At 35.5% G+C, this 27155-nt stretch overlaps 1 protein-coding gene across 1 annotated transcript in view; it reads left to right on the top strand.

Annotated features, from left to right (window-relative positions):
• Positions 1-26051, top strand: part of TNFRSF19 (TNF receptor superfamily member 19) — a 47113-nt gene extending 21062 nt beyond the window's left edge. Inside the window, exons 5-8 of the mRNA XM_086613334.1 lie at positions 21077-21241; positions 22509-22634; positions 23419-23521; positions 25658-26051. Of these exons, the coding sequence (XP_086469460.1) occupies positions 21077-21241; positions 22509-22634; positions 23419-23521; positions 25658-26051 (788 nt within the window). The remainder of the gene's footprint in view (positions 1-21076; positions 21242-22508; positions 22635-23418; positions 23522-25657) is intronic.
• Positions 26052-27155: the final 1104 nt, after the last annotated feature.

The raw sequence follows: 27155 nt of genomic DNA, 5'->3' as shown, positions 1-27155 counted from the left end.
CTATCCATGATATAAAAAGAATTAAAATAACTACCTTCATAAGGTTATTTTTAAACCTGATGAATTTGTTAACCCCCTAAACACTTTTGGTGGCACAAGTGAAGGAGACGTGGGAAAGGCTGGGTTAAGGAGCAGAAGATTTTCCAAAGATACCATCAGCAAGCGTTATCTTTTCTGTTAGTCTGTCTTAGCAAATAAACAAAAAACAGTAGAAACCATACCCGTTATCTTTTTTTGGTCATAAGAAGATGACAGATTGACATTAAAGCAATAGAATTATTTTATCAGCTTGGTTATGTCAGCTAGTCCTACAAGTGGTTCCTGTTGTATTTTTCAATTCAAAATGGAGAACAGCATCAGAGTCACAGAATCACAGAATGTTAGGGATTGGAAGGGACCTCAAAGGATCATCTAGTCCGATCCCCCTGCCAGAGCACCAGAATCCTTTAAGAAAAACTGTGCCAGTCAAAACCAGAACACCTCTGGACAGGCTTTCTACTAAGCAGAAGAACCTGTGATGTTGAACTTTTTTAAGCTGTATTAAAAAAATATTTCCTAGTACTTCCACATTACTGTTCCTTTCTGGACTAATCTACAGCCAGTGGTAATCCCGTTATGTGGAAATTCAGTCTAGAATTTGACTGTCCAAATGGTTAAATTGGAATAAGTGACAAGAGTCAAGGAAGAGAGGAAACTAACACCTAGGCACCAAGAGCATTCTACAGCCAAAGCACCACCAAAGGAACAGCCTTGTCCTTTTTTTTTTTTTTTTAATTATCGGCAAAATGATTTTATTTTTATTTTTTTACACAGTAAAAACTTATTCTTCCTTCTCCAGGACTACTTCTACTTGTCTTCATGACATAAAGTGAGGCGCAAGGCAAGCTGGGAGGGGACAGGATGGGAACAGGATACCATTCTATGTGGTACTTGGGAAAGTAGCTTCTACATGTTCCAGGAAATAAACGCATTCTTTGCTTCAATGAAGCAGAAATGTTTTGTTAAATAAGTCACAGCAGTGGAAATATCTACAGTTTGATTGTAACATCATGTGCATTTGAGATAAACTTGCACTTGGGTCTGAAATTGCTACCTTTTTTTGCCATGAGTCATGTTTTGAGATATTATTTCAGTGATAGTGGTTTCAAATATAAAGAATATCTCGAACTAGGAAATAAACAGTTTTTACTAAGATGAGGAATAAAAGTATAGACTACGGCTTGTTGAGACAAAATACATACAGCAGATCATAATGAAAACATTACATTTTTATGTGAGGCATCCATATCTTACCTGCTTTAAATTTTGTTTCTTTAAGGAACTTCTACGACACTTTGAGGGCCTCCACTAAGATTGATCGCAAAGTTCTCTACAGTAGTTTTCTTCTGTAGAATATTTTTTTATTAGTTTGTTGCCATAAGTTTACAGAATTGTTTTTCTGAGAATTAAATCTAAGTGTCCTAAACTGCAGCTGAGTCTCACTCTTTAAATCTACGAGGTATGTTGCTTCACTAATGAAAGGTGCTATTTAAAATTTGATAGTATTTCCGTCTTCCTAGCGTTAAAAGTAGCTAGTGTAGGAAAAGTAAGATTTAGTATAAATCTACTTATTTACATTTATAAGATTAGGAACTGGGATTTTGTAAACTTTCGTGTGAGTGTAATGGGTATTTTGGGATATGCAAGGACTGTACTTCAGAACAAAGAAGATCAAAAGCTAGAAATTACAGTCTGCAGGGGAATATTGTGGAGTGACAAAATACATGATTAAAAGTAAGGGGGGGCCTGGAAGCTTGTTGGCTACATATGTATTCTGTAAAATTCTTTCACTAGTGGTAAAAGAGAAAAATTCCCACTGTCTCAGCTTTGCTGGAGTTTTTTTTACTTGATTTTATTAAACACAAATATAGTATTTTAACTTAAGAGTAATTTTTGGATAGCACTCAATTCAACATTGGTCCCTTTGTTTACAGAGTAGAATTTTAATGTACTTGTATCATTTTCTTCTTTCTGTTTACATAATTTTGTGTTTTGAAAGCTGTCAGACTCCAGATGATGTTTTCCCAGCTATTAAGTTTTTCTGTAACTTTTATTTTGTTGCTTTCTACGGTAAACTTTGTATGACTAATGCAAAGCAGCCTTTGAAGGTAGGCTGCTTGGGTGCGTGTGAGACAACAGGCAGCTGAAAGTATGTAAAAAGTGAAACCGTTCTTAATTATTTAGTTCTATTCCAACATATATGTCCATCTTATTTCAGTAGGTTTTCTGATTTGGGGTTACCTCACAGCATCTCTCATAATCTTGTTTGCTGTGTTGGACACTCTGATAGAAAGCAGCTGGAATATTGTATAAACTTTTCACAAAAATCCTAAGGAGTGACAGCTAATTTAAGTACAGCTAATATCATCACTAGCTTATAAATATCAGTACTGTTTTATTACAGAGACATTAGCTTTCCATTATCTCATAACTGAAATGTACACTTCGGTAAAAATGTAATAAGTCAGTCTGATATTTTCCACATGTGACCTGATGGTAGAGTAACTTATCTTCAGGAAGTCTGAAACAAATTTGACTAGGTGTTTCCAAGAGATGAGGATTGCTATTCTTGTCTTATAAAGTTTTATTACAATTTTGTTTCTTTCACTCATTACAGATCAAAGAGAGCTAACCTAGGAAACTTAAATGTTTTCAGTTCCTTGTCCATGATAATTGTTGTGCTTCTGACTCGTTGGGGAAAGATTCATGTATGACTTAGAAAAGGAAGAAAAGGAGCTGTTTCTGAATTTGCTTTGCATACTGGGCTCCTTTCCTAAAACACTATGTTGCAAACAAAGAGGGGACAGATTTTTCCTTCTTTTAATAACAGAGATGTTACCACTAAAATTAGTTGTAATAGTTTGGAAACATTAGTCAATGGGGAGGAAATCTAGATTCATTGCATAGTTTAATCATTTTCCAAAACTTTCTCCTTGCCTAGCTCAGAGAGTAGCCTTTTTTATATACACATTCCCAACTTACTTTCACTAACTCCTATTGTCTGTACCTCTCATTTCTGTGCCTGTATCTATAGGAGTACTTCATTATGTAGCTTATTATCACTAAATATGTATCATAGTTAGTAGGCAGAACTGGTTGGAACTGTTTCCCTCATTTCTATGCACCATCCTCTCTATTCCTAAAAAAAAAAAAGCAGCACAGAGTGCACCAAAACACAGTTGTGGGGGAGGGGGGGGGGAAAGCAACAGATTTTTCATAGGGGAAAGTTTAGCTTAAAAAATGTTGAAATTACTTTGCAAGCAGGTGCTACTCCCAAACCCAACAGAACTTCTATGTCATCAGCCAGATGCTTTACCAAGAAATCAAAATTTGGAAGCGAAATCTGTTAGGGCTTCCAGTGAGTCTGAACTGTTAGACTTTTATCCACTTTCCATGCAGTTAATTTTTTACTGCAGAAAATTTCTTTTATCAGAAGGATTTCTGATCGTGTGTAATATAGCTTAGTGCTGCAAAACTGTGGTTGTGAGGGCTGTTCTAATGAACTGATTCACTTACTAGTAACTTCTGTAGAACAGAAGTACCCGGTATTGCATGTCTGCTCTGTTATGAAAGATTTATCATTTGATTCTATAGTAAAAGGATAGTAACCTGAACAACTTCAGCAACTCTAATGTTTGAAATTTCCTGGTCTTCATTGGAGCTCTTAAAAGGACATCAAGCAGGGTCACTGATTTTATGCCCGCTACCTCAAATCTAAGTTAGATTTCTTTGCATGCTGAAATTTTATTTCACAAAGTTAGTTTCAAGTAACCCAGTTTAAGCTACAAACTAGGCTAGCAGTGAATGCTTTAGAAATATGCTTCATATAGGCAGCATTAGCCTTGTCAAGTATTTGGAAGTACTTAAGGCTTAAATATCCAAATGGGCCCAGGATCCTGACTCCAAAATTGTGTCACCAACTGTCCTGCTTGACAGCTACCTAACTGTGCAAATACTTAAAAGCCCAAGGGACCTACAACCATTCATAGACTGTGGTCTCCAGTAGTATTCCACTGATTCTGGATCCATGTAGCTTGAACACATTGCAGCGTTAGATAAGGCCAAAAGGATTGTGGTTCATCTGCTTTCCCCCGACTGCCATGGACAGAAGTACACGTGCATGGACTGAGCAGGATACTGTCAATAGGTGCCTAATTGGAGAATATAGACCCCATCCTCTATCACAATCAGTCAAAGAGGTAATGGAATTGGAATTTAAGGAGGCACCTACAACGTTCTCTGTACTCTTCAGTGGTCATCCCAAAACTTTTGCAACATTGAGCAGCTATGTGCCCAACTGGCCCTGAAACCATCAGGATCTACAAGCTAATCAGTCTATCACCCATCTCTGGACAATCTGTTGTTGTTGTTGACAATACCTAACTCAGGAGAGCTGGTTGGGACATTGGCTGGGAATCTTTTTCTTGATAACTTCTTTGAGTCCAGAATTCTTTCCTTATTTTGTAGACTAACTGTGTGTTGGCTTCTTGTTCTTACTCTTTGATTCTTACATCACAAGTAGGTTCCCATCACAGGTAGGTTCCCAGTCTTGTGTGTGCAGCCTAGATGGTACAGTGCTTAGCACTGCAGAACCTGTGCCTATTTGTGATCCTGGTTTCATGCCTTATCAAATCACTAAGTCTGAATACAGCTTGATTTTTCTAAGATATCTTCTTAAGATAATGACATCGTTTGTACAATTTTCCCATTCTGACTGCAACTATAAGCAATGGTTAAATATTAAATTTCAATTTAATACTCATAGCTTTCCAGATAGAGGGAAGAAGCATATCTTTGCTGTTTGGATATGCTGATGAAAGTATGCTAATAAGACTATTCTTTTATTGAATAGAAATTTGTTCAAATAGTTAAGAATTTGAGTTGTATTTTTACAGTAAAGCTTAAGCTTTAAATTAATGAATTTCCATTTAAATGATTATCTGACTAATCAACCAAATTTTCCTCCCTATTTCCTGCTTTATGTGTTTGTGTGAAGTACAAGTGACTTGGTCAGACTCTATTTCAATTATTCTACTCTTTAATCTCAAATAACGGGCAGTCCTCTGTTTTGCTTCTCACTACCTTTGCGTTACTAGATGTGTTGAGACTGACCAGCAAATCTTAGAGGAGGTCTGCTGATAACATCCAATAGAAATTAAAAAAGCTGAATACGGCTCTGTATAGGCTCTGCAAAGTTTAGTAAAAATCAATGCATATCAAAAAAAAGAAGAAAAACATAAACAGACAAAAAGTTTACCTCTCATCTTTTTTTTTTTCCTTCTCTCACTCCATAAATAATATGATCCACAGGAAGGAAAGTATGCCACAGTGTTCCAGAAACTGGTTAATGACTAATGAGATGAAACTTAATTGTAAATTCAAAAAATTGCAAATTGTTAATTATAAATTGAAATGGAGCATCAAGCATACATTCTAAAATATGATTTATTGAACTGAAAAATTTTAACACACTGCTTCATGCACTATAATGAGTAATCCTCTACATCAGGGAAGGAATCTGCACAAAAGAATCATTAAAAGACATTTCTGCTGTATTAACTGGTATGGGTTTTGTACCTTTTCATTCAGAAAAGTGTTGTCTTTTTTTCTTTCTTTGATTGTAATTGTATTTGTACTTCTGTAATGAAAATATTTTCTGAGCAGCTGTAAAAACACAAAATATCCACAACATACAAATAAATATTTCTGGTGCATATGCAAGATGAAGGTATGGTTCACTAACATAGACTTTGCACTAGCAGAGCACAGTCAAACAAAATTTGGATTTAATCACAGAATCATAGAATGGTTAGGGCTGGAAGGGACTTTCAAAGGTCATCTAGTCCAACCCCCCTGCAAGGATCAGGGATATCTCCAACTAGATCAGGTTGCTCAGGGCCTTGTCCAACCTGGCCTTGAACGTCTGCAGGGATGGAGCATCCACCACCTCTCTGGGCAACCTGTTCCAGTGTTCTACAACTCTCATGGTAAAAAACTTTTTCCTAATATCCAACCTGAATCTACCTCCCTCTATTTTAAAACCATTACCCCTTGTCCTATCACAACTGGCCCTCCTGAACAGCCTCTCCCCATCTTTCTTGTAGGCCCCCTTGAGGTACTGGAAGACCGCTATAAGGTCACCCCGGAGCCTCCTCTTCTCCAGGCTGAACAGCCCCAACTCTTTCAGCCTGTCCTCATAGGAAAGGTGCTCTAGCCCTCTTATCATCTTCGTGGCCCTTCTCTGGACCCTCTCCAACTGGTCCATGTCATGCATATTTCTTGGTAGTATTTCCTTCCAGAGGCTCTACAGAAGGATGTGCTTTGAATCCTCTTTTTCTGTGTGTCATTTTTCAAGGAAATTGTTAAACCTTTCCTTTTAGTACATGTGGTTATTATAGTATGTGATTTTTCTTTTGGCAAAACATGGTTTGTTAGATTGATTTCACACGTTGCCATAATTAAGGCTATGTAAGATGGACTGGGAAACTTTCTTCTGGTTCAAAACATAGATAGAAAGTTCCACAGTGAAGAACATTTTTTTGTAGGCAAAGTCTGTCTGATTTAGGTGGTACTTAATGAAAGAAGAAAGCCCAAACTGATACACTGGCAGTGAAAACCATCCATCTTTCAGTAAATAAATAATATTGTAACCTCATTTTGTCCTGCAAAAGTAAAGATTAGGGTTTTTATGTGGGGCTGAAAATAATACTCTTTCCTTGCTTCAAGGGCAGTCATGTACATACATTCTATGCAAAATGCTGTTGGTGCTAGTAACTGATAAATAAGGAGGTAGAATACTCATTTTGTCTTAACATGCCAATTAAGACTTTTGTACTTTTTAAGGATTCACAGTTTACTGTCTCTCTGATGGCAGAGACTTATGAAGATCACAACTTCAGTTGCTAGCTGGCGGGTGAAGGAATGCTGTAGCTCTTCTAACAGAGCAAAAATATCAAACCAAAACAATGCTTTTTAGTTCTTTCCTGCTCTGACTTTGTGCAAGCTTGTGATGTAATGCAAGCTGGATGCTGCCATAAGGTTTCCTCTTCCAGAACTGGTAGGCTTGCAGCCCACCCTTATGCTGATTGACCCTCACAGACATTCCTGAGGCTATAAGAAGTCATTTCTTGCTGACACTCAAACTTTTCCTGTCATTCTACATCCCTATCATTTAAGTTCTAGATTTATCTGAATTGAGCTGAGTTGGGTTTGTTGACTGAACGCCTATCAGAGTGTTCGGTGGTTTTTCTTTATGTGGATCATTTCTTTAATATCTGCATCATTCTAGTGTCTGGATCTGTGAAAGAATTTTCCTTCCTAACAGTTTAGCATTCTGGGGAGGGAGACTCCTTTTACTTTCCTGGCTGCTGAAGGCCAGGTTTCTGAGAATAGAGAATTTGCGTTTGATTTTTTTTTTTTAACTATTACATGTTCAAAGCATGCTGAATGTTGCCAGTGGCCCATAGGCTTGACAGTTGTTATTTTTGGCTGCTAAAAACAATTTCAGAATTGTAAATTCAGGTGTAAATGCAAACTTCTTCAGATACATTTAGAAGATTAGAATTATATCTTCTTCAGTTTGGTTTCCTAACTGAACATAACACGCACAATACTGTTCTTATTTATTATCCTTTTTAAATCTTTTTGAGCCTGATGACTAATGCCTATCCATGCTGATGGTGTAACAGAGATCTCAGACAAGGAGTTCTCTGGTTTTATGAAAACAAGTGATCTAGTAGTGAATAAGGAGCTACATTAGCCTACTTATTGAGAAGATTGTAGCATAAGATTGTACCACATTCATGAACAGCAGTAAATCTACAGAAAGGAAAATAATGTAAAACAAATGGTAATTTCTGGACCTCTTGAAAGTGCTTATTTATTATGATGGGGAAGGGGACATGAAAATTTGATTACTAGAAGTTTGAAACTTTATATTGAAGTAGATGATTTTTTTTTTTAAATCTAGAAGATTACTATTAGCAGTCCCTACTTAGAAAGCTGTTACTTACATTAAATGATTTTCAGAGTGATCTTATGATGATGGAAATAATAAGATAAATTGGGAATGGAAATGTTGTTTTTCAACACTATTTGTTTATAATCCTTGAAAATTTAATATATAAAATGTTTGATCATAATCCAGTAAAGTTTTAAGCAGATGGTATAAAGTTGGGATGATATTTGAACCAAGCTGAATTGCACCGAAAGGCATTGGCTTTCTAGTTTCAGCATAAGAATTGCACTAGTTATTTATAATCCATTTTTATCTACTAAAACATGTATTAATGTATTTCGGAGAGAACACAGTATTTGAATGTAAATCTCTTTTAAAATGCATTCCTCATTAGTTGCTACAATATGATGGAAAATGTATAGCTTGAAATGAAAATGGAAACATCAGATTGTGATGTTAAAATAAATTGAACCAAATTTCATTTATTTCATGAATTTACCTGATAAGCTCATGCAGCCGTTAATAGGAGTTTACATAAGTGGTGCCCATCTACCATTCAGAAGGTTATATGGAATCAATACACGTTAACGTATAGGGCAGATTTTGTATCTTTGTTATAACTCACAGCTGGCAACCCTATCTGCTAATCTCAGTGAAAGCTTCAGTTTGAAATACAAAACCACTTTTGAACTTGCATATCCTTCCCCACAGATGTCTGGAGCCTTGGTGGTGTGTTTCTTTTATGATTCCTTTTAAATCAGGGAGTGAATTGTTGCATGAAAGAGTAGAGTTAGGGATTCTTTGCCTGACAATGCAATGAATCCTTAAATATCCATTTTAAGAGCATGTTTTATATGACAAAAGAAAGCTGAGAGTGACCAAAATAACTTAGTTTTGCATGGTTTTGTGTAGTAAAAATTCACTGTAGGGACCTCACTTCTTTAGTTTGTTAAAAAATTCCTTAGTGTATAGAATGAAGAAGTTTGTAATTGCAGTTTTCACTTCTAGTTTGTTCATCTAAAATACGAACAAGCAGTTTGCAAGCATATTTTGTTTTGTTTCTTGACACTGTTACGTACTGTTAGAAAATGAAATTCTCATCTTAACTGCAGAGTATGAGAATTTCAATATGTTTTTTCAAACCAGTTTACCATACTTTTGTTTCTAGTAGTAACTTGTGCAACCTTTCATCTTATGAGTCAATCCTATAATTAGTATCCTTCTTTGCCAGAGGCATACTGCATGTTTGTTTTAGGTACAGAATGTCTGCAAGAAATTTAACTTAATCATTACTTTTTAATGTAAGAGCTGGTTAGCTCAATTACACTAGATTAAAGTGAACTTGAAATTCCTGAGTTACAGAGAAGGGGCTAATCGTTGACCTGTACTGAATAAGTACTATTTCCTATGCTTTTTCTTCTTATATGTACTTACTAATGTGGCTAGCCCTTTAGCCCATCTTGCAGTGGCTATAAGTAATTATCTATTTGTTGCGTGGAGTGGGTTTGCAAAGTTCTTATTTAACTTGGCCATTAGGTTGATCAAAATTATTCCTGTTCTGCATACCTTGCAGTAAAGCTGCAAAACATTTTTTCAGTTAACTTTTACTTTATTGTGTTTTGAGGATGATTGGAAAAGATGAGTAGCAGTTACAACTTTGCAGTATTTTTTTTTAAGATTTTTTTAGACATTTTCTAATTACAAAGCATATGACTATTTTAAATATATGAATTTATTAACATGCTTTTATTCTATGTTTAGACTGCAAATATTAGTTTAAATTTATCTTATACAGTGACCCAGCTAGTTCTGGGAATGGCCGCATTAGCACCACTTCAGCAGCACGGAGTTTTGGTGTCTACAGTATAAATACATGCTGACTGCTATGACTTTTGGGTGCAGTCTCCAAGCTGTGACTGACATGCGAGTACAAAATACTACTAAACAAATGCACAATAGTGTGTTGGCTTTTTTTTAATTCTAATTTGTGCTAGAGGATGCTATTGGCTGTGTTGCTTGGCTACAAAATGCTTAGGCTGTATTTCTGTTAAATTTCTTGTTTAAAAAAAATATGGTAGAGAACAAGGAATCTATCTAGGCTGAAACTTTCCATTTTGCCAAGTCTCTATTAAGAAAATGATTGTCAAGCAAAAGAACACTGAAATATCTCTCCAGAGGACTGGAATTACCTGGAGGACTGGAATGTATTGGGAATAGGTTAAGATGCGATAATTTTGTAACAGGAGTTGTGCACTAAGGGCCTTAGCAGTAATGAGCTAAAATGGTTCGTTATGAGCTAAAACCTCATGAGCTGGAAACAACCTAATAGAAGAAAGACCTTATGTTCCTACTCATGACTTGTGTCCTTCCACTTGTTGTCCTCTCCTTTGCTTACCTTTAATTTTTTGGGTAATACGCCTCAGACTTTCTGGTTTGCATGTGCTAAAGCAGTGTGCTGCCAACCTGCTCATTTACAAAGATCATAGAGTGATCTGATGTGTTATTTTGGGCAGTGATGTGTGCCTTTGAGGTATAGGCTGTGACTGTTTCTTAAAAAGATTAGCTCTTTGTTACAGCTTTCTTAAATAAAGACTTGTGTCCACCAGTTTTAATAAAGTTTCGTTGAAGTCCAGTGATGTAATTGTATGTGCACACTACTGAATGTAACTTATAGCTACCGTATCTGCATGTGGAAATTTGGGGTGGAATTAATGCACCCTAATTTAGGCGTGTAGAAGTTAATGCTTAACACTGAAGTTGTCAGCCCAAACTCCCACTGATAATCAGTGGAGAGAACTGGATTCCTCAAGAGTTCAGGCAAGGCAGGTAAGGTAAGCTTCAATGACTAACACTAAGCAGTCTTTCAAGCCATTTCAGATGAATTACTTCTCTGGAGATTTGTATTTCTGCCTCTGTTTTATAAAGAGAGCCTAAGGTGAGTAGCTCTGACTTCATCTTTAGACTTCTGAAGTTAGTTTCATCTAGTTGCCAATATCAGATTGATGAAAACTAGAAATTCGACATTGAATTATTGTATCTGTCTTCCTAAAACCCAATCTTCCTTTCACCTTCTTTATAATTAATTTTAAGGAGGAAAATTGAGGTTTTGGAGTTTTTTAGTTTCTTTTTATTTTTTCAATCCTGCTAAACAAATAAATATATAAACTAAAAAATTAGTAAAAATACTTTTCTTACTCTTTGATAAAATATTTCTTATAAACCAAAGCTCCCATTCTAAGAAAACTTGCCAAAGTTAGAATGTGCCAGAATTGAGGCCTGCAACCATAATTAGATTCCTTTGTATATAGTCACTCTGATACAGATTTTTATTTACATTCTTGCCTATGTTATTTCCCACTGGGCCTTTGTTCATTTAAAGCACAGGATAGGCAAAACCTGTAATTCTGGCCTTATTTGCTACACGCTATTTTATATTCCATGCAGAATGCGGGTTACTAATTACCACTGGGCTTTTCTGTGGTTCTGCCACTGCAAAGCAGTTGTTACGAATTTTGCAGTTCATACTGACTTTTATCTTTACAGTGGAAGTGATGTAAAGTGTGTAGTGTCTGTTACACGGTTAATTCACTGAAACAGAGAAATTAAAGTCAAAACATGCAAAGGCATCCAAAACCCTGCGTAGGATGCCTCCTTCTTGGCTGTGGATATCTATAATGGCTACATCTGTACGTTGGTGTCCTTAGGCTCGCTCTGTATTCGGCAGAGAGAAGTGGTCAAGGGAGGTGTTTCAAACAAATCAGAATAATTGCACCCTAAAAGGGCCTTTCTCCTCCCCACCACTGTGTAGAGAAAGTTGAGGTGACTCCTGCAGAAGCAGATGTTTGCTTTGGTCAGATGAGTCCTACCAATAGAGCTTGACTTTTCAAAGATAACCTTTCAGATCACCTTCTGTATTCTATGACTAATTCCTATTGAATTCTGTTCAAGAGTGGAGATGTCACGTTTCAGATTAGGTAATAGAACAAAGCAAGGATCTTGTATGCAGCAGCCTTTTGTTCCGTATGACTTGACTTTATCCTCAAAGCTTTAAGCGGTGAATTAAAAACTGCTTTTTATAAGCTATTATTATTTCTGACTTCAAAGCTACAGCTTTTTCATCCGTACTGTAGTTTTTATGTGCATGCTTACTATTGCACAGTAGGTAACTTTCCTGGCAGTAAATCGTGACGTTTACTTTGATACTTGCAGTTATACAATAAGCTGGTGATAAATGTCTAGTTTCTAAGAGCGTTAAGGCTATATGTTATAAAATTATGAACATTTATATTTCGTCTCATGTATTTCAGATTACTTACCCCAAAAAAAGTATTTTTAAAAGATGCTGAGGTTGCAAAGTTGAAAATTAAAAAGTTAGAAAATACGAGTAGGGTTGGTTATGCAACTCTTAACTTCCACCTTAATTCAGAATCATAATTCAACCCAGTTGTGTGTATTATGAAACAGTCTTAATTACATAAACACACTCTGTGTTTTCCACAGTACAGACATATTTTCCCCTCAATCTGTGGAAATGGCTAGCAGTTATGTTTTTAAAAACAAAAAAACAACCCGCACCCCACTCCCCCCAAAAAAAGAAACAACCACCCTACATTCAGAAGTAGTTGCTGTGCCTGGAGAATTTAACCTAAATTAGTGATACTTTAACATAATTATAAATAGGAAAAAAAATAAGTGGTGGGCAAGCCTGAGAATGGTTTATTTAATTTTGTTGCATTCCACAAATATATTTTTATATGGCTGTTGACTGCATGAAAAGGGGTCCTTACTGCTTCTGCTGAAGCTTTGCACCTTGGCAAATTCAACTGGAAAGGTGAAATAAGCTTTTACCCAGCTCAGCTTATAGCTTCATGGCTAAAACAACCTGCTTGGAGGTGGCAGAGGAGGCAACTGAACCTCCATCTTATGCTTCTTGGCAAAGAACTCTTAAGCTTTTACAGAAGGCAGAAACTTCATCATTGTCTCTTTCAAGAGTTGTACCTGAAAGGTGTTATCAGCCATGCTCATGATTTCCTCCCCCTCAGCTTAATTTTAAAAGAAGATCATAGATTTTTGCTCTCAGGAAAGTTTTAAAAGACAATAGAAGTTCCTCTCTGCCACTCTGAGTAATTTATGGGAAGAACAAAGTTTAGTATCCTTCTCCAGGTTTCTACATCTATAGACTGAGGATGGTGACTTAGGCACTGTGTTACTCAGTGTGACAGCTGTTTCAGATTCTATTCTATGTTTAACTTTTTCTTTGCACTGCATAGAAGTATGTGATGTAATACAGGCCTCTAGTTTCCTGGATAGAGACCTTGGATTTAAAAATCACAGCTTTTAAGATTTAACTTTTACATACTTAAGACCTGTGCCAAAAGATCAAGTCCTTTGTCAGCCTTCAAAATGGATACCAAAATATAGTGCCATCAATTTTATATTTGCATTCATTTTTAGATTATTCAGAAGGTTGTCTGAAAGCTGTGGGACTTCTGTATTTTATTACTCATATATTCTCTCAATTCAGAAATAACCTTTTTAAAATTTAATGTAATAAATTCTTCCAGCATTGAATGCACATGCACACACATATTTACAGATCTCTTTCAGTACTGATATTTTATTAGTTACATCTTCGAGGCAGGCTCTTTCCACATGGAATTTCTAATAGCTAGAAGAATTTCATTAGCATTCATGGGTTTTTGACATTCAGTCACAAAAATTATTAGTACATTACAGACATCTTAAAGAGTGGAGATGTCTCTAACAATCAGGATTTCGTTTTCCTTATCCAGTTATTTCATATGTTAATTGTAGCCCAGGAAGCAACACGGGAAGAGTGCTAAAATTTTATTTATTTTTTTTTATTGCTGCTGGAACATCTAGCTCTCTGGTCTAGAGAGGTTATTTGGCCAATTCAAGAACTTCATTTTTAAGCAAAATAAGCAATTGATCCCACAATTAATTTGATATTCAAATATAGTAGGTCTTGTAATATATCACTTGTTTATATTTTTTCTTTGTGTGAATACACAATCCTTAAAGCTATAAAAACATTGGGACTGAAAAGTATCACAATATACCCTGTGATTCTGATGACAAAACAGGTATCCAGTCTGCAGAGAGAAGTGAAGTAGCTGAGTACTATTATCTTTACAAATAATTTTAAAAGCAAGGAAAAAACCTAGCTCTTGAAAATGTACTGCGTAGACTATTAGTGATGTTTATCAAAGTTTGTATTAACAAATCTGAGATACAGGCTTGCAATCGTCATGCAAGCTTTTGCTCTACTGCCTGGCTTTTACCACAGCTGAACCAGGATGAAGAGAGAAGTCATTGGGGTAGAGGGTGAAGTGTTAGAAATTACTTACTGAATCAGAGGGACACAAGAACTCTCTTATGACTGATTTACAAGTCACTTCTTGGTTCACTGAGATTTATACAAACATATATATATAGTACTGTATTAACTTCAGTGATTGGGGGTGTACACAGCCATTGCACTTGAAATACACACAGTGTGCTAGCAGCACGTAGCTGGAAGAGCATGTATGTGCCCTGCCCAGGTGAGGGCATGAAGTGCCATAGCTACTCTACCAGCCCTCAGTCCTGCCTGTCTGGTCATGGTTACGGGATGGAGCTTTCCACATTGTCATGTTTCAATCCATGCTGAAAACCAATCCATGCATCAATCTATAAACTCATCACACAGCAACTATGGGATCTTGCTTGAACCTCATAGAACAGATCTGTAACCAGTATGCACGGGATTCACAATGTTCAATTACACTTTCGATTAATGAAAGTGGGTTACTCTCTGTTTGCTAAAGAAACAACCTTCAGACATGCTTATTCTTATATTTACATACATGCCATTGTAATTTAACTAGTGAGTATATAATTAGATTCTAAAGGGTGTATGGCTTTCCTCTCGTAGCAAACAGGTAACGGTGGTAGTTACCCACTTGAAAATGGTGTGTGTTTAGGCAATACAAAATCTGCTGCTGCTTATGTGGGTAATGCCTTGTGTAAGCGTTTCGGAACTGAGTGATAGTGTGTATACAGGCAGTAACTGCCATAAACAGACTTAATGGATTCAAACACTGTGACAGGTTGTTTTTATTCTGTAACTGGGTAATCCTAAAGATTAAATGGGATGGCACATACAGAATACAGAACAGATACTTTCTACATTCATCTTCTGTTGAAAAAACAAAGCAACTTTCATAGCCCGAGTGGGATGGATGCATAGTATTTTTAAATGGCTAGATGGTTCTCAAAGGTGAAAGTTTTGTGTATGAAACAATGTTACTTTTGTGCCCATATATCAGTTCAATTTAGATGACCATGGTAGTACCAAGTATTAGCATCTCGTAATTACTCGAAGAAAAACATGTTACAGAGGTTGACTATGCCTTACAGACATAGTGGTATGTATCCAGCACTGTGGCCTTCATATATATTTTAAATTCACATACACAGTGTAATTGTTCCACCATTTTGAACATTAAAGGCTGTCAGCACTTGGAGTTTGTAAAATACACAGTGCAAGAGAAATGGTCTTGGAAATGAATAAATCAAATTCCAAAGCTTTTAATTTATAAGCACAGGATTTCCAAACAATGGATAAATACTTGAATAGTCATTTTCTCCCCTAGGGCTTTTTGGTACATTTATTAAAAAAATAACAAAACCAGCAAAATAAAACAAAAAAATTGCAGGGCACTAACTTGGAAACTAAATGCTTTAAAGTCAGCACTTGGAGTACATTTGAAAGATGTGGTTTGACATGATGAACTCTTGGATGTAGGCCATGCACGCAAATGGCTGTCCTTTTACAGATGCTGGGAGGCTCTCTCTCTCTCTCCAGTGTTTACCACAGTCTCCAACAGCAATGTTTAATAAAGTTTCTTACTTCCTACTTGAAAGAACAGGAGAAGGGAGGCAATCTGCTGCTTTGTAAAGACTCAGAAATATACTCAGGACAACTTACTTTCTGTTGATGTAAATGCTCAATAGTATATATTACACGTGTATTTTTACATATATATACACATATATAATACATGTAGTATCTGAATTATATATATGCACATCATGTTTATACATAATAGATTCTTTTGCTTCTTGGGGACTAGGTAGAACTACTGCCTTTTTACTTTTAGATGAACATAAACATCTTTTAAACTTTTTTCAAAATGAAGGACTTTCAAGATACATTGCTTTATGTTTTCCATGGATCAAGAGCACACATACAGATAGCCACTGGAGTTCAGCTGACAGGCAGTAACTTGTTAAATTATCGTAACTTGAGGGTATGTCTGAGCCCTTAATTCTTGCAAAATTAAGGATGATACCACTGACTTGGGTGAACTGATGTAAAGGTAATGAGCAAATACTTTTTACAATAGGCAAATGTTCCTTTCCTCTCTTTTGACCAGAAATACCCATATTCCAGCAATTAACACAATTTTAATTTACTTTTATTTTCAATCCTGATGGTAAAAAATGGCACTCTGTCCAATGTTACCATGTTATCGCTACCTAAGCGGAGTTTTGATTAGCTTCATTTTATTCAGTAAATCCTCTTAGGGTTAGCATTGACTTGCCATGGAAAGAAAGAAAACCCAAACATAATATTCCACATTTTATCCTCCTCAACTTTGATAACTATTATATTATTATATTATATATTATATTTATATGATTTATATTTGATGTATTTATATTGATTTGTATAATATTGTATTATTTATTATATTATTAATTATATATTGTGATTAATAATGTATCCATGGAAGAACCATAAAATGTTGCAAGTTCTGTTTTCACATGGTTTATCCACCACAGAAAGCTTTCTTTTAGGCATGCTGATTCCAGTAGTGACTGTAACTAGTCATAGTTCTGAAAAAAACATCTGAGAAAAAAACCCATGAAATAAGCGCTAAAGGAAGTCTTTTTACGTTTTGTCCTGTCTCTGGTTGTTTGGTATAATGGGTCAAAACTTCAACTGTTCTGTTTATTGGCAGAAGTTATAGTTGTACAACTGGGACTCATATGTTCCGTATTAGCTGAGTTACTCCTGTTTAGCTATCTTGGATTAACAGAAACTTACTTGCTTTTAAGAACCACACCTTTGCATATATTGACATTACAATGTACTATTGGTTAATTAAAGGAAGAATGTCTATTAGGCTTACTGCTCAAAATTATGCAGGAGACAGCTTGGTATTTTGGGTAATTCTTCCTTAGTGCTAGCACATTTCCAGAATATATTGGAACTAAGACTTAGGAAAGAAATCTATTTCTTAAATAAAATGTATTGTTTGTTTTATTTTTACTGTGCATAATATGCACATGCTTTCCAGAGTCGTAAAACAGTGTGCACGTCCTCCCTCCTTCCTTAATGTATCACGTCCAATTCACGAAGTGTTTAATTACGTATTTAAATTTAATCATGTCATCATTTAATAGATATAAGTGCAAGTTTAAGGTTTAAAATGCACCTCCTTGCGTTACTGAAATGGGACCATTAAGTCTGTGAGCCTGAAAAGAAAGAGAGAGTTTATGAAAATGCGTACACATCTGAGTAACACTGAAAGCAGAGTTCAGCAATGCCCAACGGGCCACTTCTACAATAGCAAACCACTTCTGAAATGTTGGTCTCTGCAGGGGAGATCACTATCATTATAATTAGAGCTACAATACAATGGACTGCTCACAGTAGCTATTCCAAAAAGTTCTTTGAAGGTGGAGATGAGTGCTAGGCATTCTCAGGAACAGAAAATTGCTTTCTCAAGTTAAAAAAGAAATAAATAAACCCCAACAATATAAAATACATCTTAAATACCTAGACAGCTAAAATAAATTTAAACTTTTGCTATCCCTATTTAAAAGAAAATTGCTGATTTTCCAGTTTGGATATTGCTGATGGGCACTCAAGAAATATATCTCATTCATAATTTCCCAGCATATGTAATATGTAATTACACTTGCAAATAGATATATTTGGTGGGCAAATGAAGAGATACAAAATATAGAAGCTCGACCTCCAGTGCTCCTGTTCTATTTTTCCTTTCAAAGTTCTATTTTTCTTTTCAAAATTAACAATTATTTTTTCTACTAATTATGAAAGCCTAATTTCTAAGAACTGTTTAGTGCTTTTAGGTAGGTACATTGATATAAGTAGGTATATTGATATGAAAAATATTTGAAGACGTTCTGATCAGTTTTTTTTTTTATTGTCTTGCGTTTAAATACTTGTCCAGGCTGTCTTTAACCTTCTAAAGACTAGATCAGGCAGTTGACTAAAATTGAAAACCTAATACCAAGCACAGTCCTTGCTTTTCAAGCTAAAGCCAGCACATCTTGCTGTATACAAATAGCGCTTTTATATATATGTGTGTGTGTGTGTATATATATATATAGTTTTACTGCTTCTCACAGAATTATATCCTGGAACTTTACATACCATGCAGAAATTTCTGCAGCCTGTTAAAACTATAAACTTAAAACTACAGCTGCAAGAATCCTAGAAACTAAGTGAAGAGTTTTCTCTGTGGAAGATTGCAGTGCTCCTGCTAAGAGCATTCAAGTTATGACAAAAAGATTATGACACTGGTTGCTTTTTCTTTCAAATAACAATGGAGGTCTGGAAAAGAGGTCATAGAACTTGGCTCTGTGAGCAATAGGAATTATAGAAGAACATTAAGAGAAGGACAGGTAATAATTATTTAAGAGGAAAAGTACCTGAGACCCTGAATTGGAATTTTATTTTGTTATCTGTAACACAAATAATAGATAGACTATCTGGTATGATAATGAAAGTGATAACATTTCGGTACAAGGACAGAGTTCAAAATGTATTTCTGGTTCATATAGGAGACTTCAGCCTCTTTATTGACTTGAATTTTGAGTTCTGCTGTATTTTAATCACTCATATTCACAGAATGGTTGAGGTAGGAGGGGACCTCTGGAGATCATGTGGTTCAACCCCTCTGCTCAAAGAAGAGTCACTTAGAGCTGGTTGCCCAGGACCGTGGACAGATGGCTTCTAAGCACCTTCAAGGAGGGAGACTTCACAACCACTCTGGTCAATCTGTGCCAGTGCTCAGTCACCCTCACAGTTAAAAAAGTGTTTCCTGATGTTCAGAGGGAACCTCCTGTGTTTCAGTTTGTGCCTATTGCCTCTGGTCCTCTGAGAAGAGCCTGGCTCTGTCCTCTTTGCAACCTCCTTTCAATGATTTACACACATTGATGAGATTCCCCTGAGCCACCGTCTCTCTAGGCTGAGCACTCCCAGCTCTTGCAACCTTTCATCATAGGAGAGAGGCTTCAGTTCCTCAATCATTTTTGTAGCCCTTTGTTGGACTGTCTCCAGAAGCTCCACTCTGTTCAATCTGGCAAGTTAAAGGATATAAAAAAGATCTGCCTTAGATTTGCTCTTCACACTTTCGATGTGACAGTGGAACACGACAGTACGAATCGAAGGTGAAGAGAAATATTTGAGCAGATGGAAATGCAGTAACGCTTGTTTCTCTTCACGTTGAAATCAGGAAATTAACTAAACATTCTTTCTTCTGAATTGTAGCCATGATCTGACCTCTCTACTTTTTTATATTCCCCCACTTAACGACAAATGCATTATACTCCAATCCACAGAAACTGTTTTTATTTAATATGTTGGGTGTATTTTTTTAAATTTTGGATTCTTTATTTCCTAGAAGTTAATATTTTCTTTGGTCTTAAGTGGTCTGAAGAATTAGAATTGGATGGAATTAATTTGATTTTCAAAATACCTAGTTTTTTGACAATCTGGCCATTATAACAGAGCAATATGGTCTTGTAAATGCTTTGGTGCCCACGTTTGATGTGTGTAGAGAAAATACCATAATTATTTCAGAAAATTATTCCTGAGTAATACAATTCCATTGATTGCACTAACTAAGCTAGTAAATAAGTTCTCTCCTGCTATTATTATATTGAAGTTAAGATATCAAACAATTGTATGTATGTACAATTTGATTAGTGATTTTAATATACTCTGACAGCCATTTATCTCCCAATTTAAACATATGACTGCATGGACCATTTATTAGGAAATTATAGTATTTAGATTTTAACCAAAGATTTTCTGGGGTAAATAGGCACATTTAACTTATTTTTATAAGTTAATAAAATATGGTTTGTGGTTTTTTAAAAATTTGCTGTCAGAGAAATACTCAATGTTTTGTTCCTTTTTCTCATTAAGTACTATTCAATCAATATGTACTTCAAAGTAGATTGAAATAGATGAGCTATCAAAATTCATAAGTTGTTAAAAATAATTTAATTTTAAAAGACTATTTGTAATTTAAAATAGTTTCAATAGTTGTAGTTAAAGTTTTGATACTTTTAAAAATCTTTTTCACTTTCCACCTAAAAGTAACAATGTTTCTCAAAGGTAGAAACGTTGCTGAAGTCTTTACCAATATGGATATAAAGTCAATCTGTTGAATTTTTATTAGAGATATTATCTGTATTAAAAAACTACCACTGAACAAAAAAAGTTACCACAGTTGAAATCCTAGGTCTGATCCCGGAAACGACCATGGTGTCAGGACATACGCAACCAAGCAAAATGGTACCTTTGACAGGGTTTGAACTTCTGTGGATGTCTCGGTTCTCAGAAAGTTTCCTTATTCGGGGAAGTTCATCATGTATTTGTGACTCCCTCTAGTGGATAGCTTTCTCAACTATGCACCAGGAAATGTTCTCCATATGAAAGTCATCCAACATTAAAAATTGAGAAGTCTTTGTATTCATGGTGAAGATCCGATCCCATTCTCATGGACAGTCAGAATGTGTTTGTGTGCATCTCCACTCATTATCACTCATTTTGCAATATATGTTTTTCAAGATTTTTTTTCATAATGTTGATAATCGTTTCTGTTTATATGTGCGACTAATGTTTATACATTAGCAGATGGAACGTCCTTTTTTTGCTGTGCTACAAACTTCTTCTATTTCCCAGACTTCCATTTACATTACTATATTCCTGAAATGCTTAGAGTTGATCTTAATTATTATTTAATTATATTTCAGGTACCACCAAAGTAAATCTTGTGAAGATCCCTTCAACTGCTTCCAGTCCTCGAGACACTGCTCTAGCAGCTGTTATCTGCAGCGCACTTGCGACAGTGCTCTTAGCTCTTCTTATTCTTTGTGTTATCTATTGTAAGAGACAGTTTATGGAGAAGAAACCGAGCTGTGAGTTTCCGGTTATTACTATTTCTTTGTAATGTTTATATACTGGTATTAATTTGGCAGATCTCTCTGTACGTAAAGTAATGAAATGTCTGCAGCATTCAAGCAAGTTTAGCATTGAGATGAACAAGCTAGCAGAAGCCCAGGACTCCATACAAGTTTACCAGTACACTGTAGATGTTCCAGCTTCTACTGAGAAAAGGCTGTGCAGATGTCCAGAAATAGTCCAATTGCATTAATTCTGTGCCATACTCTGTTAGATGCTGCACAGATATATTTGGACTATTCGTGATCCAAGCTGGGATGTCATCATAGGGTTGCAATGCCAATGTGGAAATACCAGCTTGGATGATTTGTGCATCACATGCTATTGTGAAACACAAATTTGTTCATCAAGATAATGAATGTGGCCAGTGTAGATAGTAGATTTGTCATTAACAATTTTGGTTTTATGGGCATATTCAACATTAATTAAATGCCTAAGCCAGTTAGATTTGTAAATTTAAAAAAAAAAATCCATAACAGATCATCAATTTAATTGTTTGTTTATAATAAACATTTTTCTGCCTCTTAAATTAAGAAAGAGAAAAGTCAGAAGCACTCTAGTCCCCATTTATGATTTTAAAAAACTTTTATTAAAATATGTTTGTAGCATCTAATGAACCCTGGATATCAAACAAGAGTAATACCTAGGAAGAATTGGTGTTATCAGTGCTTACAGCAAAGGCAAAAATAAAAAGATCGAGAAAGTAAGAATTGTTCCTAACCTAGAAGATGCTTTACAATGTAAGTTCTGAGAAATTCAGACATAGTATCTTCAAACTTCAGTTAGTGAAGTTTAGTAACATGTTTGCCTTGGCCCACAATTATACAGATTAAAGGAAGTCTGCTGTTAATATAAAGCTCTTCAAGATAACATAAACAAAATCCCAGTGGCTGAAAGCTGAATGTGGAAAATTTCAGATGGGAATCACTGAGAATCGTTGAACACTGAGAAAATGTAACAGTGAATAACATATACTCTCAAATCATCAAAATAAGAGCAGATGTCTTCCTAGAAGAGGCTATAGTTGAACCAGCTGTTCTAGGGTTTGTTGCAAAATCTGTGGTTTGCGTTACATGAAACCATATGATCATTGTGGATCTTTCAGTTAGAAATGTCTGGAAATCCTGTATAGTATGACATTTAAGCATTCTATGTAGATAGGAGGCTCTGAACAGGAAAAAACTTATCTTTAGTAATATATATTCTTATTCATTTTCTCCAAAGGGTCTCTAAGATCACAGGACATTCACTACAATGGCTCTGAATTGTCATGTTTTGATAGACCACGGCTAAATGAATATGACCACAGGACATGCTGCCAGTGCCAGAGAAGCACATCACAGACATGTGGTATGTTATCTCTACTAAAGGTGACTTTATGATATGATGGACATTCATCTCACATTTATCTAACACTTCAGTCGTGACATTTAACTTTACAGAGCTAACATTGTCAAACTACCCTTTGTGCTAGGCTAATTTCTCAATAACCAGATAGAATTTCTAAGTAGCTATTTGGTTATGATTTTTTTCCTGTTTCCATTCCAATGACCCTTCACTTAAAAAAAAAAAAAAAAAAGCAAGCTTTAAATGTCTTATCGTGTTTCTTTCTGATAAAAATAGCACTGCATCTGGCTTTGAGACTAAAATTAGCGTGAAGGATTTACCAAACAGTATCTAAGAACGTGATATGAACACTAACGGACATTAACAACCTGAGCAATTCAAATCATTGAGATTTTGTGAAGTCGTATCAGAACAGATGCATTTATGACTTTAACAAATACCTAATTTAACACAAGAGCACAGGCTTAAATATCATCCTAATACATTAACTCAGAATGTGGTACTTCCTCTCACACATATCTAATTGAAAAGCAAATTAATTTAAACAGCAGATGCTCATGACTGGTATCTATCTTGCTCCTGGAGGGAGGACTCGGCTTTTAGAAGTAATTCGAATTTAAAGTAATAAATTAAAGAATCCATTTTTTCCAAAAAGAAGTCTCTTTCCCGGATCCATATATTATAATGTAACTGGCAAACTAATACTCAAGTTTGAAAGAGTACAGAGTCTAAGTTTATACAGAGCTTTAACACTTTTAACATTATTAAATTAATTTTCATTCCTTAGGACCAGTTCACTTGATTCCATCACTGTGCTGTGATGAAACCTGTAGCATGGAGCACAGCAGCCACAGTTGTGCTTTCCACTCACAGACTACGCTTAATGAAAGGTAACTTAGTTTTTTTAATGTCTATTAAACATTAAATATTTTTAATGCAGTCAAATCAATATTTATACAGATCCAATAGCTGTTTGGAATGGAATGAGGGATTTTTATGAACTGTAGCCATATCCTCCCATTCTGTGCAAAACCAGGTTTATGGTAAAAAATCTATTTTAAGTATTATTTAATAAACGCTGACTTCAATTTCTCTGAAGAAGTAGTGACTGACTTCTCTTGCAAGCAGATAGTCTTCCTCTTGGTACGTTAGAGGCTACAGTGACCCCCTCTTCTGCTATGGGTTAGCAAGATGCTGCATAAACCTGTGAATCTGGGGGGATTAAGGTACAGTTTAGAACTGTCATGAAGATTTTCTTTTTTTAGAAACTCTTAATGACTGTGAGATTTGAAATATCTAGTATTTCTGAATTTCTACCAGATTTTAACCATTATTTTCTCCTGATCAGCTGAATAAAAATACAGTAGTAGATCAGTTATTTCTACAGCAGTGCCATGAGCTAAATATATAAAATTTATGGTGTCATTCAGAGTTTCCTGGTTACAGATTTCAACACAGGATGTATTTATTTCTTTTAGCTAGAATCTTTTTCCATACAGGGTTTAAATTGGTCTCCAGCTGTTTTGTTCTTATGGCCAAATGTAACTAAAAATGTAGAGGCATCTTCTTCGTAGGTATTGCTTATGCAAGGTGACTTAGTGACCTAAGCGCAAGGTACGAAATACCTAAATTTTCTATAACAACTCATTTAAATACCGGCAAGCTTCAGTCATCCTTTTATACCACCAAGACTGACAAATTGAGAGTTGTGTACTTTGTGAGGCATTTTTGGTTAAGGCTTTAAAAATAAATGTTATATCCATGCTATATCGACATCAAAGATCCCGTGGTTCCTTCCAGTAGAAATGGAGTTTTCCGATTTCCTTTGCCAAAATAATGTGTTTCCTTCAATTGTGGTGCAATGTCCTGACTTTTGGCCTCATCTATGAGAATGCTTTGTGTGTATATCAAAGCTATTAAAGCATCATGTTTTGGAAACAAGTAAGGCTGCTTAGAGTCTATTACAGGCAATGTTAATGTGGAGTGAGTTGTGTCACGTAAACTATTACTGTATATCAGACTTAATATAGCCTCTACAGTTTTATAAATCTGTAGGCAATTTTTGGAAATATAACGTATTAGTGTATCTTTTTGAGTTTGTTAATACTTATTTTGGTATGCTATAGTATGAAAACATTACTGGGCTTTCAACAGAGATAGGCGTTCATAGTGCGCTCAGACATGTCAGTGTCATCATGCACTTCAAATACACTTGAGGTAGATAATACGAGTTTCTACTTCCACTTTCTTCCCTTTTCCATAAAATAAAAATAATCCTTGTGAGAATTAAAAGTCATTGCCCTTCTTTAATATTATATCCTTTACACATGAAAGAGACTAGGAGAAAAACTTTTCACATTTCGAAGGCTGACAGCACAAACTGAAAAATGTAAAGTGAATGCATGTTCAATGTGAAATCATGCAGATAGAAGGAGTTTCAAGCAGTCTTGCTGTCTATTCCCTTCTCCCAGTCTGAATCCACTTCACTTCTTTTACTTCTGTTAGGTATTTGTCTAGCCTGGTTTATTTGGAAGAAAAAAAACCATAGTGTTGGAGATTCCACAGTCTTCCCAGGCATCTTTCTTGCTGCAGTTTAAGCCTATTATATCTTGTCTTAACACCCTCCTGTGCCATGCATTAAGAACAAATAAATTCCTTCCTCCTTGCAACAGCCTCTGTATCTGAACACTACTGTGGCATTTTTATCATATTTCTGTTCTTTAGACTATAAACAAGCACAACTGTAGTTCATGTTTTCTAGAACTCTGAATTCACAATATGAAAGGCTGTAGGCATCCTCTTTCTCTTTAGTAGTGTTCTCCAGAGTGTTCTTCATTTCCAGATGAGGAACAAACTGTAATCCTTTTCAAAAGAATTTGTTTGTACAGGATGCCTCTAGAGTATTAACTTAATGTAACCCTGTTAAACCTTTTTGAAATACCGATAATTACTAATGACAATAATTACAATACTGGTAATGTTTTCTTAAATGCTTTTGAAACCATGTGTCTTTTATCCTTTTGCAGGGCTTCTGATTCTGTTGGAGAAATGATTCCTACCTTCCTTGGTTCTCTTTCCCACTCCACCTGTGGAGACATTTCAGATGCTTGGCCTCTTATGCAAAACTCAGCTTGTTGTGACAGCATCTCTTTCTGTGAATCATACTCAGAACTGGCTGGAGGACCTGCAAAATCCTGCACTCCTGAGACTGAAAATGCAGCCACTGTTGAGTTAGATAATAACCAGGAACTAAGTGAAGTACTTATTTCAGCTAAGTCTCTTGATGGAAACGTTGCAAAGTCCTTTGAAATCTCCAAACATAGAACATGCGTAGAAGTTTCTTCACTTCAGAACTTGGCGGCTGCTGAAACCCAGCCAAAGACAAAGCGTAATGGAACAGCAAATGACTCTACAGACTGATAAAGAGGTAAAAAACATGACTACAAAGGAATGAGAATGAGTACTCAAGGCACGTAGAGTTAGATAAAAATAGAATTGTAAAAATGTTTTATGTTTCTCCATAGGTTACACTTAGCTATTGCTGAAATAAATTAAAACTATGCAAGGGATCCAGGAGTTTCACATTTTTAAGTCATTGACTGAATTTGGAAGGTGTAATTACTCATACTGTAATATTAAGATAATATGGATCAGAATACAGGGATAAGTCAGCTTTTATCAGGTTGGGTTTTTTCATTAAATTTCAGGGGAAAAAAATCAGTTTAATAGCCTTATGACCAAACTATTATGTGAGGCTAGTCCTTGTTTATGAGGAAAGAACTGAGGACTTGTCTTTGCTCATTGTAAATAAAGCATAAACAGACAAAACATTCCATAAGTTTGTCCGTAAAATATAACCTAATCTGTGAAAGGTCAGAGGAAACGCAGGTCTGAGATCAAAATGAGACGAGGTGATAAACAATCCTCTCTACCGCCTAACAATGTAACCATCATAAAAAGTCACTCTGCTACTGCTTCATCATTGTATCTTTTTGAATATTAGCTTTGCTCTGTATTTTTAAAATGGCATTTTCTACCATTGAAAGTAACTTTAATCTGTGAAAGGATCCCAAATTATGGCACGTGTGCTGGTGTTTTTACTCAAGGGTTATGCAGGCTGTGGCTGGAAAGCCGAAATAGTCTCCTAAGCATGTACACAGAGGCACGAACAGAAGCAGTTGCTGCTAATATTAATAATCCACCAAACTTAATTATGAAAATTATGCTATCTGTAATTATGAAAATTTTGGGTTATCTGCAGAAGCAAAACTGCCTTCCTTAGATCCTCTTCCATTTGGTTTACGTGCCACTTTCATATTGTTCTTAAATAATAAGTAGAAAGTAATTAGTATTTAACAAAAAATATACATGTTCTGAAAACACAGAAGTGCAATTGTTAACTCTTTGTAAACCAAGCCTTACTTTTAGGTGACATTTTCAAGAGGAGAAATATTATTATATTGCAAAATAAATAATAACTCGATAAAATCAGAAGAGAGCATATTTTTATTTATGTGCACATAA

This window comes from Tauraco erythrolophus, chromosome 1, assembly GCF_009769465.1.
Source record: "Tauraco erythrolophus isolate bTauEry1 chromosome 1, bTauEry1.pri, whole genome shotgun sequence".
In the NCBI taxonomy this organism is placed as follows: domain Eukaryota; kingdom Metazoa; phylum Chordata; class Aves; order Musophagiformes; family Musophagidae; genus Tauraco; species Tauraco erythrolophus.
Note: the sequence above shows the minus strand (reverse complement) of the source record. Positions and strands in the feature narration are given on the sequence as shown.